The sequence below is a fragment of the Ahaetulla prasina genome, chromosome 6 (genome assembly GCF_028640845.1).
Source record: "Ahaetulla prasina isolate Xishuangbanna chromosome 6, ASM2864084v1, whole genome shotgun sequence".
NCBI lineage: Eukaryota > Metazoa > Chordata > Lepidosauria > Squamata > Colubridae > Ahaetulla > Ahaetulla prasina.
In genome coordinates, this window is record NC_080544.1 from 61,207,199 (window position 1) to 61,226,864 (window position 19,666).

At 37.3% G+C, this 19,666-nt stretch overlaps 1 protein-coding gene across 2 annotated transcripts in view; it reads right to left on the reverse strand.

Moving 5' to 3' along the window:
- The window catches only part of ARMH3 (armadillo like helical domain containing 3), a 161,244-nt gene that overhangs the window by 123,888 nt on the left and 17,690 nt on the right, over positions 1-19,666 (reverse strand). For both annotated transcript variants that reach the window (XM_058187855.1, XM_058187854.1), the window contains 8 exons: positions 16,023-16,079; positions 15,361-15,404; positions 14,202-14,262; positions 13,933-13,979; positions 9,556-9,631; positions 7,199-7,292; positions 4,185-4,286; positions 196-254 (listed from right to left, as the gene is read on the reverse strand). In XM_058187855.1, coding sequence (XP_058043838.1) covers positions 196-254; positions 4,185-4,286; positions 7,199-7,292; positions 9,556-9,631; positions 13,933-13,979; positions 14,202-14,262; positions 15,361-15,404; positions 16,023-16,079 — 540 coding nt within the window. The remainder of the gene's footprint in view (positions 1-195; positions 255-4,184; positions 4,287-7,198; positions 7,293-9,555; positions 9,632-13,932; positions 13,980-14,201; positions 14,263-15,360; positions 15,405-16,022; positions 16,080-19,666) is intronic.

The following is a 19,666-nucleotide window of genomic DNA, read 5'->3' on the forward strand; positions in this document are numbered from 1 at the left end:
TATCCTAATAAAAATTGTAGCCAGATGAGAAATATGTTTTCAGTTAGCCAAATCTCACCAAGTGATTACTTCTCAAAACTGCAGTGATTATGGTTCCGTTTCAAAGATGGAGGAAGATAAAGGAATGCATAGATCTTAAGGGACTGATTTTTACATGTGCTACTAAGATGGAGAATATGGATAGGAAAAACTTACCTCTGCTATGCAGGTTAAGATAATCAGGCAGAGCTTTCCACTATGGAGTCTGTGTTCATCTGCAAATGAATATGAGGACACATATAAGCCATCATTCCTTAGCATGTGAAAAGGTCAATATAAAAATCAGAAATCACAGAAATCCATAAGCACAACAGAGCAAGAGGTGATACAACATAGTACTTCAAAGCTATTACCTAGGATCCCACAATAATAACAAGGATTTTGTTATTTTTGTTTCTAACCCTCGAACTAACTTCTTTTTATAGTCTTCAGCATTAGTATTTTCCACTGTTAAAGAGATGAGGAGTCTCTTGACTATCAAACAGTACTCAGTATTGCTGTTGGCCGCATACTACCATAGTAGCAGATTCTCAATGACCCACCCAAATGCATCCTGGTTTAATAAACCAGAAATTGCATGACTTTCATACATTTTCACACTGCTGTTTTGCTCTAGTCTTCCTGCGGAGAAAGCAGATTACCAATCTACATTAATCATAACTTCCTTAGACAATCTTAATTTGCTGCAACATCTGGATCATTTTCTACAAATAGATGTGACTGTAAAGCTGTATAGAGGTACCTTTAAATATCAGTAACACATCTGACCTCCACTGATGACAATTGAAAAACAAGCTAAAATGCTCTTTTTCCAGGAACAGCAGCTCTAGAGATCCATAATACTTTAGAGTCTTGTTATCTTTTCACAGCAAAATCCAGAGATTTACTGTCAGGTGTCACAGTTAAATCTCATCCTTGGGGATTACACTGCATGCATTATTCCTTCATGCCAAGCATTTAACTTTAGAGTCCTGCAGTTACATACTAGTGATATGTTTATTTACCAGCATTTTCTAGCTACATAACTGCTTTAAGCAGTGCAATGCTTTGTGCTTTAACACTGAAACAACTTCCCAAGTAGCACCCTTAGTACAAGTCCCCTAAGAACAATGGCAATTTTGACTCTTTCTTATGGGTGAGAAAAAACACACAGAAGACTATTCTATGTAGTTATATATTTGACTAGAATTTCTTTTTCTCATTATTAACAAATAAAATTATTATTATTATTATTATTATTTGCATTTATATCCCGCCCTTCTCCGAAGACTCAGGGCGGCTTACACTATGTTAGCAATAGTCTTCATCCTATTTGTATATTTATATACAAAGTCAACTTATTACCCCCAACAATCTGGGTCCTCATTTTACCTACCTTATAAAGGATGGAAGGCTGAGTCAACCTTGGGCCTGGTGGGACTAGAGCCTGCAGTAATTGCAGGCAGCTGTGTTAATAACAGACTGTCTCAGCAGTCTGAGCCACAGAGGCCCAACATGATAATAGTAAAAATAGTAAAAAATAGTAAAAATAGTAAAAATACCAACATGATAATAGTAATTAGGAGATTTATTATAAAGTATTGCCATACTAAATATTTCAAGCATTGAACTAAGCATCATTTTTGAAAACTCCAACCATTGTGGCAGTCACTCCCACTATTCAATATTGTACAGCATTCAATACTGAACTATTATCATACTCCCAATTAATAGGAAAAAGCACAAACAAAATTTATAAGCATTCTGCATTTAAACAGAGAGCAAATGAAAACTTTCATATTGAAAATGAAATTTAAATCAACCCATGATTTGCAGAAATTACTGCTATAACCCAATATAGAAAAAAATGTTTAATGTCTGCTTACGTAGTTATTCAAACTGCAATGCAAATGTAAAAGGAACTGCATAATGCTACCTTGGTAATTGTGGGGACTCATTACATCTATTTCTATAATTTAATTCAATGGCGTAGCCTGGATATTACAAATCAGGACTCGTTTAACCAAAGTGGGGTAAAGCAGAATGTTCAAAAACATTACAAGCATTTGCTTTAGCCTTCCATCTCATCCTTCTTGGCAATATTTTTTCCATGACCACTAATGTCTATTTCAACTCAAAGTGCAAGGCAGAGGGGACAATCTGATCTCATATGCAAATAAGTAAGCATGAATTCTGATAGTAATTTCATAGAAAAGCAAATGTGATTCTCTAAAAGAAAATCCCCAAGAAGAACATATACTACTTGTTTAGCAACAATCACAGTTATTGTTCACAAATCTAACATTACTGAACAGAAGTAAAAAATTATTTTTTACCAACATGCCCGCTTAACAACCAAATTTTTGACACTGAGCAATGCATGCCAGAGTGAGAAAAATGCCAATGTTGCTGCATGAGAGAATTTTGTCTAATTGAAATAGCAGCAACCAGGAGTCTCTCTTTTTCTCTCTGTTGTGTCTTGTCCGTTCTCACCGCAGCCAGGGTCTGCTTATCTGCTCCCGAACACGGAGGAATGTATGCCTCCCGGCCCCAGTCCTGGCTCCATGCCCAGACAAGCTGCAGAGGAGGGGGCACCTCCCGGTCCCAGCCCTGGCTCCATGCCCAAGCAGGCTGCAGAGGAGGGAGCATCCCCCGGCCCCAGCCCTGGCTCCATGCCCAGGCAAACGGAGCAACTAGACCCCTCCCCCTCCTCCACAGCATGTGAGCCTGAGGAAAGTTTATTTCCAACAGCTGCTGATTGGAGTGACCCTCGCATCAGAAGACTGGATAGGCGGAGGCAACAGAAGGAAGGGAGGGGCAGGCCTTAATGAGTGCTGAGTCATGGAGCCACACCTCATGGCCTATATAAAGGATCTGCTTTCTGGCAGTCTCTGAGTCAGGCAAAGTCGAACTTATCTTGCTGAAGTCACTTATTGGTCTCCTGCCTGCTCTGAGGACTTTGCTAGGACTTTGGGCAGAGCTGCAGAGGCAAGCCTGATTCGGATTTCCCTGACCCGGCCGTCAGCGGAGGAGTGGGACACGACACTCTCTGTCATATGGTTGATTTAGTGACTTTTTTGCTTAAGGTGCTGGCATAGGTTGTAGTCATTAAATGAAGAATGGCTGAATTCTACATAAACATTCACATTTATCTTTCTATGAAAATGTAAATTCAGTAAGGAAACAGGCATGTATCCCACTAAAAATGCTGACACAAAATCCACAGACACTGTCGGGGGGTGGGGGGAGAACACACACACACACACACAAACACACACACACACAGATATCCACACACTTGAACAGATATCCCCCAAAAGACATAAAAGGCAAAAGAAATTTCATTACTGTATGCATATACAGGCATAGACAAATACATCTATTACTACAGACTCTGTGTGTGCGCGCATGTATAATACACACGCACACACACAGATATAGAAGTATTGGACTGAAGAGGTGAAGTAAAAACCCAAGAATTGAGAACTTTACTTATCTGAAGGACTACCCGCCTTATTCAACAAATGATCAAAATAATGTATGAATACAGCCAACATAACATAAAACTGTAAGTTTGCCTCTGCATGTTTGTGCAGAGGCCATTATGGCTTAGCCAGTTGAAATGAATACATAGTTATCCATCCACAATGTATAAGATGTGAACCACCATCCTCCAATATGCTACTCTTTATAGAAAGCCAAAACTTTTAAATTCAAGCCAAACTTTATCACCTTCATACAGCTTTCTTGTACCAAATCACAACAAGCCAGCTTTGCCAGCTATGAAACATCACATTTGTTTTGAAGAATCAACTTCTGTCTTATGCAGTATTCCCTTTGGGGTATTCTCAGAAATAACAGTGTTATATATATCTCTATCCTTTGCTTTCTTAGATATGTCTACTGTTTTATTTCCTTGGAAGAACATGACAAATCTCTTTTACACATTTTGTTCTATATTTGGGTTTTTTCTCCTTCAGCATCAAAGCTTCATGATTTCTTATAATTGTCATCTGGCAATAAAAAATCAGTTCATACTGTCAGTCTGAAGAAATTTATTATCCATGATGAATTAGCTAGACTGTTTTACGCAGTCAACTTAGTAACAAGCGTTTCCCCCCCAACTGATTTGAGAAATGCAAATCTGTATTGATACAGCTGCCTACCTTTGGTATCCTGCATGACAATAGAACTGTACTTTAAGAAGGTTATCAGCAGGTTGCTTGTCTGCACGTCAGCATCCAAGGGCAGCTCTACAGTGCTTATGACTGGGAAAAATCAGAGAAGGTTTGCTCATCAGTAGAACGGAACCATCCTGAAATCCCTCCGAGCGGAGGTAAAGCAACATGTTTCTATTATTAAATATTACAAACATTTCTCTTTGCTTTAACAATTGTTTATGACATCAGGCAGAATTATTGTAGATTATTAACTTGGAGGTAAGAAAAATCAAGCCACATTGCCACTGGAACCCACAAACAATGAAATGAGGTTACTCCCAAATAAAGCACATAGTGTTTCTCTTGGACGGGATTTTGTTATGGTTGTTCCTTGGCATTTGTAAAGTTATTTATTGTTTTGAAATGCTTATATGGTTATATTTAATTTTACAGTTATTACTGCTCTGGAGGCTGCTCAAAAATCAGATATGATTAGAGCAACATAAGCCCAGCATAAATGTGTCACAAATAGATACTATTTGTCGAACTGCCTATCTCTGAGGCAAAATCATATGATGGGACCTAGGAGGTGTGGTTTTCTGGGACAGCACCTGCCCTTCGAATAATTCTTTCCCCCCGCCACCCCCCAATTAGGATGAGTCAACTTTGTTAGTCTTCCAGAAAGCTTTAAAAATCTGGTTTCTTCCCAGGCAATCGAACAGGATTACATATGAAGCCATCTTCTGGGAGATGGTATGCATGTTAGATAACCCAGCCTATGTGTGGTCTAATATATTGGTTATGCCTTTTATTTCCTTTTTGTAAAGTAAAGGTTCCCCTCACACATATGTGCTAGTCATTCCTGACTCTAGGGGGCGATGCTCATCTCCGTTTCAAAGCCAAAGAGCCAGCACTGTCCGAAGACGTCTCTGTTGTGTCTTGCCCGCCCTCAGAGCAGCCGGGGCCTTCTTATCTGCTCCCGAACACGGAGGAATGTATGCCTCCCGGCCCCAGTCCTGGCTCCATGCCCAGACAAACTGCAGAAGGAGCACCTCCCTGCCCCAGCCCTGACTCCATGCCCAGGCAAACGGAGCAGCTAGACCCCTCCCCCTCCTCCACAGCATGTGAGCCTGAGGAGGGTTTATTACCAACAGCTGATTGGAGTGACCCTCGCATCAGAAGATTGGATAGGCGGAGGCAACAGAAGGAAGGGAGGGGCAGGCCTTAATGAGTGCTGAGTCATGGAGCCACACCCCATGGCCTATATAAAGGATCTGCTTTCTGGCAGTCTCTGAGTCAGGCAAAAGTCGAACTTATCTTGCTGAAGTCACTTACTGGTCTCCTGCCTGCTCTGAGGACTTTGCTAGGACTTTGGGCAGAGCTGCAGAGGCAAGCCTGATTCGGATTTCCCTGACCCGGCCGTCAGCGGAGGAGTGGGACACGACAGTCTCCGTGGTCATGTGGCCGGCATGACTAAGTGCCAAAGGCGCACAGAACGCTGTTACCTTCCCACCAAAGATGGTCCTTATTTTTCTACTTGCATTTTTTATGTGCTTTTGAACTGGTAGGTTGGCAGAAGCTGGGACAAATAATGGGAGCTCACCCCATTATGCAGCACTAGGTATTCGAACCGCTGAACTGCCAACCTTTCAATCGACAACCTCAGCATCTTAGCCACTGAGCCACTGCATCCCTATCTTTTTTGTATATTTCTTTTAATTCTAATTTAAGTTTTTTACTTGATGTGTGCCACCTGAAATTGTAATTACACAGATTTGGAGGGTCATAATAAATCTTCTAAATAAATATTAATTTGAAAAATAAGAACCATTATTAATGTGTGGTACAAGTCAAAAACAATATTACTAATCCAAGACTCAAAAACAACAACTAATCCAAGACTCCAGACTCCGGCAGCAGTACTGAGCAGTTAAAGTACTGAGGATCGCAAATACTCTTGGCTATATTCTTCAAGATATAAACTGCCCTTTGACCTTGAAACGGCCATATCTAATATAAACTGTAAAGCAAAATATTGCTTTATTCATCTGCATTTTTTATGGCACAGGATGAGTGGGAATCATCCTGGCATGCTTTTTTTTTTTAAAGGAAGTAAGAAATACTGGAAGTAAGAAAATGTGGACACGTTCATTGGGTCCCTGAAAGAACAGAAAAAGGATGAAAACCATAAATAAACTCTATATTGAAACAAGCCAAATAAGAATTCCTTTTATAATATTAATTAATCTCCAGGAAATAGGAAAGTAGCACTCTCTGTGCATATTTACAACCATTTGGATTTGTCTATGAAAATGAGAGGAAAAGAGTTGAAGGTATGCACACAAATTTTGCCTTCTGCATTAAAAATAGTGTGTGGGCAGATATATTTGCAATGAATAATATGAAAGAAGCTTAAGCAGCTCTCAACCCTTAGCATCATATAGAATACATACACAGAGAGGTAGAAGACAGAATTCTTTTTCAAAAAAAACCTTAGGCTTTTGATATCCATGGCAACGAAGAATTTATCTTCTCGGAGAAGAATACTCTTCTACCAGGATGCCAGAGTGACCTTAATAGCAGCTATTACAGGATAAGATTCCAGTCTCACTCAAATGCTTATAAAGTTTTATGAAATATATCTTATTTTTTCATTAAGATATCTGTAACACATAAAGCAGCCAATACGCACAGGGCAACTAGGCAATTGGATACAGACGACTGATCCTATTATCTAGGATGGCCATCCACCTCTTCATGTGCACAACCGTGTATGAGCCACCAGCCCAAGGGCAATGTCTTATCACATAAAAATAACATTCAGAGAGAGATTCTTATTTGGGAACGATTCGTGATTAAGCCAGGTAATATCATGGTTCTGTAAGCTATTCCTGACAAGGATTTCTGCTAGGATTCTAGGATCTATAAATCTTTATGCTTTTCTGTATAAAAGGGCCACTTGTTCTCTTCCCTAGAGTACAGAAATGCAACAAGCATGTATAGAAAATAGAACAGCTCACCATCAGAAGAAGGTGGTGTGGTTCCAAGTGGAGTAACGGGTGTAGTTGGAACTGGGCTTTCTGGCATTGTCACTAAACCAATTTCAGGATGACTCTAGGAATTAAACATATGTCCAAATAAATTTATATTCAGTGATGTCTATACAACCTTAAGTATCCTTTAGTGCAATTTCACCCATTCCCGATATTGCAGCTATTTTTCTTCTACTATCTTATCACACCTACAATCCTTGCTAGAATCTGACATTATTTCCATGCGTATACGAAATTACTGAAAAGCTTTTTAAAAGTCTCTTAAAATTAATCTTCTTACAAAAGTTGCTATGAAAGCAAAATTTCCTTCCCTCTCTTAATATATTCCTGATTATACAGCAAGTCAGTGCATCATGTTGCTACCCTGCTGCTTAACCCAGGTGTTTCAGGAGAACACAAGGCTATACAAATATTATTACTGTTACCTGTTCTTCCTGCCTGCTTCTACTAGTTCTTTCTACATTTCATCTCAGCCAGGAGCTCCCCATCTAATTGCTGATTTAACTATAGGGTTCCATTTGTAATACTGTCATCCATAAAAACAGGCAAGGCTTTACATCAGCATACGATTCTATTTTATGCTCAACTGCGAAATAATGAAGCCTGTTTTACAGAGTACCTTTTTTATCAACATATTTCCAGATGTTCTCTCAGCAGCAAGCAGATTTGAAATGCATTTTGGAATTACCAATCTATTTTTAATTGTACAATATTTCATGTAAGTTCACACAGGGGCCTGCTATGGCAGACATTTTGAAAGCTGGGTTTCTTATAAGGATTAACTAACATTTTCTCAATTTTTGAAATTAACCTCCGAAGCCAACTTTGAAATAAGCTGTCCATTGAAAATAATGCACACAAATGACTCCATTTCAATAGTTTAATGACTTGGGTTCTCTTATAATCAGGTTTTATAACTCTTCTTCCAGCTAAGTGTAACAGTACCACCTAGCAGCAAGATGCTGGTGTGGCAATCCTGAAATTTAAGCTTGCACTAACTGCAGTAATTCCTATATTGCTCAACTGAAAAAGCTTTGTGTATCCATGTATATATTGACGTGTATCCTGCACAACATTGCTCTAAAACATCCAGGTCATACAAAAATGAATACACTGAACAAAGCAACTCTCATACATAAATTATTATCTTCATCATAGCTACGATCCCAACATCAAACAAAACATGTATGTAAACTACTCACATCTTTATGCTAGATTTATTATTTATGTTACAGAGTTTCTTTTTAAAATGACACAGTACACCTTGAAATATTTATTTAGAGCAACATAAGTACACTAGCAGCATGATTAAATTTTGATTTTATTCAGACTCATTTAAACCAGATTTGAACTAGTATTCACCACTTATAAACATCAGCTAAAAGCACCTAAGAACAAAACTCACGAACAGCAAATTTTAAAAAAACTATTTTTGCAAGCTTCTACAAACCCTGCATAAATAAAAGAAAAATAGTGGAGATTGATCCTTACCAGAATTTTCAAAGCACTTTAAATGAAGGGAAAGATATTGTATAGTTTTGGATTCTAATCAGCTGACAGCTTAAATCAAGATATTCACGACTATGTATGATATTTTTGACTCAACTTAGGGACAGTTTTATATGTCCCTGGTCTACTTATCTTCCCTTACCTTCATAAACATGACCTTAAGAATTCAAAAGGGAGGGAAGTACCATTCTGTACAACACTGTCTTGTTGTGTAGCATATTATAGCATAAATACTGGCCAAATTTGTAAATAAATTCAAAACTAACTTTTTTCTTGATTCAGTAATTCATCATGATATTTGTTAATTTGAAATCTCATCTTCTGTCCAGGAATACAAAACAATACTATATACTGAATGCATCTTTTCTCTATTTATCCCCACAACAGAACCCTGTGAGACAGTTTGAGCCGAGACAAAGTGACTGGCCAAAATCACTCCTTGACTTTCCATAGCTGAAGTGGGACTAGAACCTAAGTCTCATGGGGCCACTCCAACACTACAATCTCTAGACTACCCTGGTTGACCCACCCTATTTAGGACTGACAGCTGCATAGGTACTTGATCAGCCTCCCATCTTGTGCGGGGGCGGGGGAGAGCAAACAGGAATGCTTTAAATATTCCAGTTAAAAGAACATATTTTCCAACTTTCAAATCGAAACATTAGCAAGTTACTGAGATAAAACAGAGCACTTATCAAACACACAAACAGGATGAGTTTGAATCTCTGTTAAAGCAGCTACCTTCAAAGGTCTAAGCTATTTTTCAATTTGGATTCTACAGACTCCTCAGACTACAAAAGTGAATTGTACTACACCTGCGCCAATACAGTGATAAAGTTTCGATTCAAGTGAACAGCTTCATAAAGAGCCAAAAGGATAGCTTCATTAGTTCTACAAAAAAGAGCAGAAGAGAAACACATTTATTGCGGTAATGGAATTTCTTGGAACACTTTGCCAAGTTACAGTAAGGGGAAGAGGTCATGCTGAACACTCAGATTGACAAAATAAAAGAACCTACAAATCAGAAACATGAATCATTTCAGAGTGTTTTCTCATATTTACAATGTTAATTAGCCATTTTGTCATACAACATAATAAACAGTATTGTGTAAAAATAGTCTTTACAGGGTGAATCAAAACATTTAAGAGATACAATAAAATAAACTTAGATAGCATTATGTACCTACCTAGGTCAATTAAAATAACCCTGTACTTAAATAGGAATATGTTATGAAGTAAGTTAATTTATGATAAGAAAGAAGCGAATAATGCATTTTATATACAGTGGGCAGAAGTCACTGGAAATGACTGCAAAGAGCTGTAACCATATGGAGGAAATCAGTGTGCTTACCAACAGCTCGAACATTTTTGGTTTTATCAACCAATCAACACTCTGAATTGAAATCAGAAACAGACTGACAACTAGTGCATTTATACACAATTAGTGAGATGTTCTATTGTTCCCACCGTCATATCAGCACACTATGCAGGTAGTCCTTGATTTATGACAATTGAGCCCAAAATTTCCATTGCTAATTAAAACACTTGTTAAATGAATTTTGCCCCATTTTACAACCTTTTTGTCACAGTTGCAACCACTAAGTGAATCCAGCTTCCCCATTGATTTCGCTTGTCAGGTTACAAAAGGTGATCGATCACATGACCTCAGGACACTGCAACTGTCATTAATATGAGTCAGTTTTCAAGTGCCCCAATTTTGATCCCGTGACCATGGAAATGCTGCAACACTCAAAAGTGTTCAAAACGGTCATAAGTCACTTTTTTCAGTGCCTTTGTAGCTTTTAATGGTCACTAAACAAATGACTATATGATGAGGATTACCTATATATCAAATTATTGGAAAAATTTCAGAGGCAGCAACCAAACAGAAGGCATTACCACAATCTAACCTCAATATTCCAGAAATGTTGATAGAGGTAGTCCCCTACTCATTCATTTAGTGACCATTTGAAGTTAAAAATGCACTGAAAAAAGTCACTTGGGACCATTTTTCACCCTTACAACCTTTGCACATCCCCATTGTCACATGATCAGACTTTGGATGCTTGGCAACCAGCATGAATTTATGATGGTTCCAATGTCCTAGGATCATGTGATCACTTTTTGTGACCTTCTGACAAGCAAAGTCAATGGGGAAGCCAGATTCATTTAACAATCATGTTACTAACTTAACAACTGCAGTGATTCGCTTAACAATTGTGGCAACAAAAGACATAAACTGGGGCAAAACTCACCGTATAAATTTCTCACTCAGCAACATAAATTCTGGGCTCAATTGTGGTCGTAAGTTGAGGACTACCTGTATGTGCATTTTCAAAAGTAGTACAGCTAATCCTCAACTTACAACAGTTCATTGATTGACTGTTCAAAGTTGCAACGACACTGAAAAATGTGACATTACTGTTTTTCACGGTAATGGTCACAAGTGTGAAAAATGATCATAAGTCACTTTTTTCAGAGTCACTGTAACTTTGAACTGTTGCTAAGCAAACTATTGTAAGTTGAGGACTACCTGTATAGGATTCATCTGCATTCTTCAACTCATTTACTTATTAAGAGTGCTCTGCTGAAATCACCATGTTTTGAGACAATTGAGACTTAGCAATGGAAATTTTGAGCTCAATTGTGGTCAAGGATTACATGAATTTTGAAATTAAAATGAAACTGAAAGATTTCTCATCCAAGAGGCAGATCAGGCCTTAACAGATCAGGTTCAAATTCCAATGTGCTTAGTTATATTTGAGGTGCTGGATTAAGGTGGCTGCCTCTTTTTTCATGCACCTTCAGCAACAACTATATAGCAACAACTATACATAGATATAGCTCTCCAAGCTGGAAATGATAATGACGAAGATATTATCCATTTAGTCGTGTCCAACTCTTGGCAATTCAATGGGCCAGGTCTCTCCACATCTTCCTATCTTGCACTATTTCTCTAAGCTGTTCGATGCTCTGGCTGGTGTCAGCTTTGATGGTGTCCAACCACTGGGTTCTTAGGTGACCTGGTTTCCTTTTACAGCTAACTCTTCCAAACATAATTGCTTTCTCCAGTGAATTCCCCCACATAACATGGCCTAAAATAGGTGAAATGCAGTTTTGTGGGTAAGCTAGAAATATGTGCATGCAATGAATTTAGCTAGCCTAGAAAGAAAAGGATTCTGTTCTGTTTCTTTTGACTTACCAAAATTCATATATTTCTTCATAACAGGAATGGAAAAGGCATGTGATTCTAACATACTGAACTCAAAAGAACACTGATCTGATATTTATGTGTACCTCTGACTAAAACAGAATGAGAAATAGATCTGATTCAAGAATTGATTCACTCCTCATATTCTTGGTGGTAAGGGAAAGCTGGGAAGGGTGGTAAGCCTGCATCATCCAAACAATTTATATATATTTTGACTGCATAAGCTGGTAAGTACCATATTTTTCAGACTATAAGACACACTGGTGTATAAGACGCACCAAGATTTTGAAGAGGTCAGTAAGAAAAAAAAAGGTTTTTGCCCTCCCCAGCCTCCAGGAGCACTCTGCAGGCCTCCCAAACCCTCTGTGCGCCCCGTTTTTTGGCCACTTTTGCAATCAGGGGCATTTTTGCTCTCCCCAGCCCCCAGGAGCATTCTACAGATCTCCCAAACTCTCTGCGCACCCTGTTTTTGCAAAAAACGGGCCCATTTTTCGCAAAAATGGGATGAGCAGGGCATAAAGTATAGTATAAAACACACTTTTATACTATACTTCGGGAGGTCAAAAATGGCTGTATTCGATGTATAAGATGCACCAACATTTCCAGCCTCTTTTAGGAGGGAATAAAGTGTGTTTTATACTCTGAAAAATACAGTATACATATTAAAGCACAGGATGGTGCTCTCACTGACTTTTCCAAACCATAACGTCTGACATTTCAAATTTGTTGGTTTTTATCTACAAAATGTAAGACTACCACAACAAGACGTTTTAGGCCTTTAGAGACCTTTAACATTTAAACATATTAAATAGTTCCACCAGTCTATATTGCGTAGATGCAGGGGTAGCAAGGGGCAGCCAAGCAAGCCTTCTTTGCCATTGCCACAGAATATGTCAGTAAATCAGGTCTTATCTGGTTTTATTATCCTCATTGTGCGCTTTCATTAACTGCATTTAGTCATTAATCCTCATTCATCGTCTTCAGCTCAAAATATCATGAAAATTGTTTATTTCTGTACAGTCGTCCACAACTTACAACCACAATTGAGTCCAAAATTTATGTTGCTAAGTGAGTAATTTGTTAAGTGAATTTTTTCCCATTTTACAACTTTTCTTGTCACATTTGTTAAGTCAATCACTGCAGTTGTTAAGTTAATGTCACTGTTGTTAAGTGAACCTGGCTTCCTCATTCACTTTGCTTGTCAGAAGGTCGCAAAAGGAGATCACATGACCCCAGGACACTGCAACTGTCATAAATGTGAATAAACTGTAAAGCACCCGAATGTAAATCATGTGACCATGGGGATGCTGCAATGGTCACAAGTGTGAAAAATGGTCATAAGTTATTTTTTTCAGTGCTGTTATAACTTCGGTCACTAAGTGAAGTGTTGTAAGTCGAGGACTATCTGTAGTGTCCTTTTAGGTAAAGGTAAAGGTTCCCCTCGCACATACATGCTAGTCGTTGCCGACTCTAGGGGGCGGTGCTCATCTCCGTTTCAAAGCCGAAGAGCCAGCGCTGTCCGAAGATGACTCCGTGGTCATGTGGCCGGCATGACTCAATGCCAAAGGCGCACGGAATGCTTTTACCTTCCCACCAAGGTGGTCCCTATTTTTTCTACTTGCATTTTTACGTGCTTTCGAAACTGCTAGGTTGGCAGAAGCTGGGACAAGTAACAGGAGCTCACCCGTTACACGTCCTTTTAGATATGGAATATTATGGGGCAAATGATGCTCCTGCTCTAAAATAATGCTAGCTTAGTCTCCTGTGTATTGCAATTCTTTCTACTTGTTCTTAGTATTTCCAAAGAATAAGAGTAAAAAAACCTTGGCTTAAACAAATTCAAAATAGATAGTATTAATGGTATTATCTCCAGTACCGATTGCTGAATTAGAAGATTAGGTGCCAGTTCTACTAAGCAATAGCTTATATTTTAGACTTCTAAACCAAAGAATTAAATTTGTCATCTGATGGATGTACTTACTGGACGGAGATTTTTTCATCAGCATCAGCAATGAACATACTGCCCACCTATGGAAAAAAGCGGTATTGCATAGTTTATACTGAAGTCTTCCACTAACCTATCTGGTTCACAGGGCTAAAAGTAGTAGAGAAGCCTTGTATTTTATATAGTCAGAATTTAAACCCATTATAACATATACAGAAAGATTCTACATCTCCTCCTGCAAATCTCTTAGACTGGGCTCCTTGCATGACAAGCACTGACTGACAACAGAGTCGCTGATTTCTTACCATGTTAGTCAAGGCTGAGAAAAACCCGCTCTGATGTTCTTCTTCTTTGTCTCTGAACTGTCTGAACAAGAACAGCAATGGGAGATAAAACAATATAAGTTGCCATGAGCATCATTACAGAGCAAGAAAAATCTCTTCTTTTAATTATGACATAAACATTTTTTTAAAAATGCAGGTCCTCCAAATAATGTCTGGATTTATTTTAAATGAAAGAAATAGCATTAGATGCCAATGAGAAATACAAAAACTTACCTTTCTAACAAACTTGATAATGAAATATATCTAAGAACATGATTTATAAAAGCTTTCTGAATGAAATATTCCATCCATCCCAATGCTGCCTATTATACAAAATATGCTTCGAGTTCTTTGTTTATTTCTATATTGATTTGCCTTCATTTTCTCAAGCAGAAACAAAATCTTTTTCTATTTCTCAGCAGTACTGGTCCACAACATGCTTCAACAGAGAAATCTCAAGGATACAATTGGGAACTTTCCATATAAACTAGCTGCCTTATAGCTCCCTCTCGGGTATTTTAAAAAGTCTAAGCTTGCTTTCTTTACTCTTCTTTCTTGTGCACTCTTTTTCTCTCACTAATGAGACACCAAACCAAATGGAATTGCAATTTGCAAAAAGTGCATATAAATTTCTGGGCAGTTCTTTTACAACAGTGAATTATTGCTAGCATAGTGATGAAAAGGCAGAGGATATCATTGTACATCAACCCAAGAAATTCCTGTAACCTTCAAAAAAGTAAGACTGGAAACCAACTGGTGTTTACAACATGGTTTTTCCTGATAGAAATGATATACAGTTCTTTCTTTCAAGCAATTCACACTAGTTGATATCAGGATATCTGAACATTAAATGAAGAGGACCAAGATTTAGCTAGTCTATAGTTCCAGTTTCTAATTTAAACTGCTTTCATCAAAACTGATTTTTGACATAACTAAATGATATACTGAGCATCAAAAACTACAAATAAATCTGTTATGTGAAGCCTAGCCTGTGTGTAAAAAAAAAAGAATGCCATAAATAAGCATTTCAAAAATCCATTTTTTTCACAACTTTGCTTATACAAATTGCCAGTAGGAATCTGAATACATTTTCTCAGGAAAATATTCATTTAATCCATGAACATTCTTTAATGTTTCTTACCGGTTGTACTCTGATAATGCCTGGGCAACTACAAGACCCATTCCCTGCAAGAAGAGAAAAAGAGAAAGGTCCATATAAATTAGGGCAGAGGTGCAATTTTCTGTTCTCAAAAATCTTTAGATAATTCACAGTAACACTTTAAACACTTGTTAATGAACTAAAGGCCTCATTTTATGCAAGATTCTGACTATTCTCCAAGTATTCTCAGTCTGGTATATTGACTAGAAGAGTAATTATATGAAAACAATCACTAAGTCAACATTTTTTATTAAGTTCCCTAAGTGATCTTGGCAGTTTAACCTCACTTATAAGTTTGTTATGAGGATTCAATGTACAATATTCTGCCTTGAATTGGTGGGCGGGGTGATGCAGGATATAAAATGCCATAAAAACATTTTAAATAATATTAGCAATTCTCCTGGAAGAGTCAAAATAATTTTACCACAGGCTTGAATCTGTTCTTTTTAAATCATGGGATCCTCAAAAGCCAGAAGGAGTTAGGAATAATAGAAATAAGCACAACGCAGCACGCATATGTACTGCAATATTATTCAGATGTGATATGGAGCCTAAAGCACCTTTGAGCATCCTTTTTAATTCGTTTTCATTTCTCACTTTATTCCTAACAGTCTATCACAGAAAATTTACAACGTCATACTCACATTGAGTGTAGCTTCATCATCTATAATAGACAGTTTTACTATATAAGGATTCACAGACTGCAAGAGGGAAAAGAAAGTCATAGGCTAATTTACTTATCAGCGAAGTTAACAACCTCATTCAAACCATGCTCATTTTTTCATCACAGTAATTTCATATAATTTTTATTAAAATTGTAGTTATCTACTTTTCTGCATGTAACTCAAGATTTCACCCTTGGCATGAAAGTATTTTCTTAAAGAAGACTTATTGCAACATTACTATCACATGTATGTTTTATAGTCACTGAATAAAGAAGGCCACAGGCAGAGTTCACAGACATATATTTTATACTTGCGTAACGAAGAAGAAAAAATTAATTGAGGATAAGAAAACGGATGGAATTGTGAGAGATCTCCTTAAAGTCGCAAATACATAATTCCTATATATATCTATTTATCTTAGATGTAGATAGCTTAAACTGAACTCTGTAGGGCTGATTTCTGAGTACATATATCTAAAACTGCACTAAATTAAACCTCATAGCAGCCTGCTTTGTTCGATTATAGTACGGAAGCTGTTCTAAACAAATTTTCCTATGCAACTTTCTTAGAGCTAAATAATGCACCAAATCATGGGCTAGCAATGATTGAAAGCGTAAGTTCATATTCCTTAGCTTGATTTTTAGTCTTCCCATTTAAGATAATTAATGCTGTGGGTCTTTAAAAAACAAACCGGTTCACGTAAACGTACCAGCACGTTATAAGTTTAAAGTAATAACAGCCATTTCTTAGTTTATGACTAATTATTGTACTGAATTAGTATTTCAGAAGCCTGATGTTCACAACTGAATATCAAAGATTTCTGAGCCAAAAAAATGTGTAATCAATAATAACAAGGAATGCCCGTCCACCTATGAAGTTGGCACTTTATGGTCAATAAAGTCAAATAGTTATAAAGAAGGCCCTTGGTGATAGCAGCAAAGCTCTCAGTCTGACAATAAACTGAAATTCTGGACTTCCGGGTGGCTCCACCTCTTCGCTGAGCCCTAATTAAAGGGGCTCCGCACTGAACATCGTAAAAGCCAGGAAAAGCCGGCTTTAATCTTTTTCTCTGGATGAAAGAGGAAAGATAAGAGCAGCAGGAAATGTTGGTAGACCTCCCCAGAGGCTTTGTTTTAATTAAGCAGAGCTTCGAAGGGTTGATGGGTCCCATAAATATTCCTGCCATTCTCCGACTTCAGTGCGCTCCTGCAAAAGCAGGAAAAGAAGAAAGTGTCCATCTCTGCTAATTGTCTTATCTTTATGGATCTCTTTAAGCAGACGGAATGAGTGCCAGCGGACAATTATTGGATTGCAAGTATTTTTGACTTCCTGACTTCTACCTTCTAAAAAAGAGAAATTTTTTTTTTCCTTTGTTCTAATTGACTCTTAAAGATGGCGCCTGAACGGGAGTGAAGTGACGAATGGAATTTTAAACAGTCTGTCCAACTAAGAAGATAAGAAATGTTATGTGTGGATTTTAATGAAGTGAACTGAGCTCTCCTATACTTAAAGGGAAAGAGAAGTTTCTAGACTTATATTTTGTGAATTTTAAAACTGAAATGGCTACTAAACCACCTAAGACTGGGGGCAGAAGGGTTCTGAACCAGCTTTAGAAGATCTGATTAAAGAGCAAGGAAAGTGTCTGAAGAAAGGTTTAAGGAGATTATGGATAATAATGAGAAAATAAGAGAAGAAATAAAGAGAATAATAAAAAATAAGAGAAGATATCTTGATGGCTTTTCAAGGTTTGGCAAAAGACTGGAGGTGGTGGAGGAGGAGGTGCAAGAAATTGTTCAGTCAAATCAACAAATAGAAAATAGAATGGGGAATGCAAATCAAATTGGATAAAAATGAAGATCAAGTGGTGGTGATGCAGTATAGAATGATGGAAGGAGCTCTGAGAATTAGAGGTTTGAATGAGGACAAAGGGAAGATTTAAAAAATTTTATCAGAAGCTCTGGCTGAATTTATTGAACTTGATCCACAAGAGGTTGCTTATCAAATTGACAAAATTTTATAGAGTTAATTCTTGGATTGCTAGGCAAAAGAAACTTCCTAGAGACATTGTGGTTTATTTTTGAAAAGAACAGTGAGGAATCAAATTTTGCAAGTTGCTTTTCAGAAAAACTTGAAAATAGGGAACAGGAGTTGAAGGTTTTGAAAGAGATTCCTCCCAAGATGTTAAGGGATAGAAAGGACTTTACATTTTTACACAAGAACTTAAGAAATACCAGATTCAATTTAGATGGGAGGTTCCAGTTGGCTTGACAGTGTATTATCAGGAAGAAGATATCGTATTGACACAGTGCTTAAGGCCAAAGATTTTCTTTCTACAGTGCTGAAATTTGAAATAGAAATAATAGAAAAAAGAATTCAAGAGACTCAAATGGGTGTGGAAGCTGAGGTGATTCCAGTGATGTTACCATCAGAGGAACAACCACAAGAACAAAGACTGACGAGGGGAGCCCTTAAGCGTAAAGAAAAGGAGCAACAAACTCAAAGTAAAGTTCAGGATTCTGCTACAGAAGCGGTGGGAGGAGCACGGCCGAAGATACGGGAGGACGATCTTCAGTTGATTGCTCAAAGGCTTCAGCAGCCCAGTAATGGCAAATAAAATCTTGACTTGGAATGTCAATGGTTTGAACTCAGCTCAGAAGAGAAGAAAAATATTTCATTATTTGAAACAATTTAAAAATGATGTTATTTGCTTACAAGAAAGCATATTAAATTATCAGATCAAAAGTACCTAATAAACTCAAAGTTAGGTAAACATTTTGTTGCTTCAGCTTTGGAGAAAAAACATGGCATAGTGGTTTATTTGAGAAAAGATATACCAGCCAAGTTAATAGAGGCAGATATTCACGGAAGATATATTGCTATTGAACTTACAATAGAAACAAAAAGGACTCTCTTGCTTGGTATATATGCACCCAATCAGCAACAAGAAAAATTTTATAGAATGTTATATGATAAGTTGAATCTATGGGATTATAAATCGTGCATTATATTGGGAGATTGGAATGGAGTAATAGATACACGAAAGGACAAGAGAATTTCTTCCAAGAAGATACCTGCACATGCAAAGCTGCCTAAATCCTTTTTTGATATGATAGAAGATTTTGAGTTAAGAGATGTATGGGGACTGCGGAATTTGGAGGAAAGAGACTATACTTTTTTCTCTGATAGGCATCAATCCTTCTCACGTATTGATTTTATTTTAATTTCTAATGATTTGCTTTTTAGGGTGAAGAAAACTAAGATATTTCCAAGATGTTTGTCTGATCATAGTCCTGTTTGGATGGAATTGCAATATGGAAAAGAGGGTAGAAGAACTTGGAGATTAAATGAAAATTTGTTTAGATATCAGGATAATGTAAATCAATGTAAAAAGCAGATGAAAGAATTTTTTGATTATAATTTGAATAATGAAACATCGATAGAAATGGTTTGGGACTGCAGTAAAGCTTTTATGAGAGGTGTATTAATATATCTTAATAATAGACAGAGAAATAAGCAACAAAGACAGCGTAGGTATTTAGAAGAGGAAATTTATAAGAAACAACAATTATTAATACATAATCCACATGATCAAAAACTTAAAGATGCAATAAAGTTACTACAGA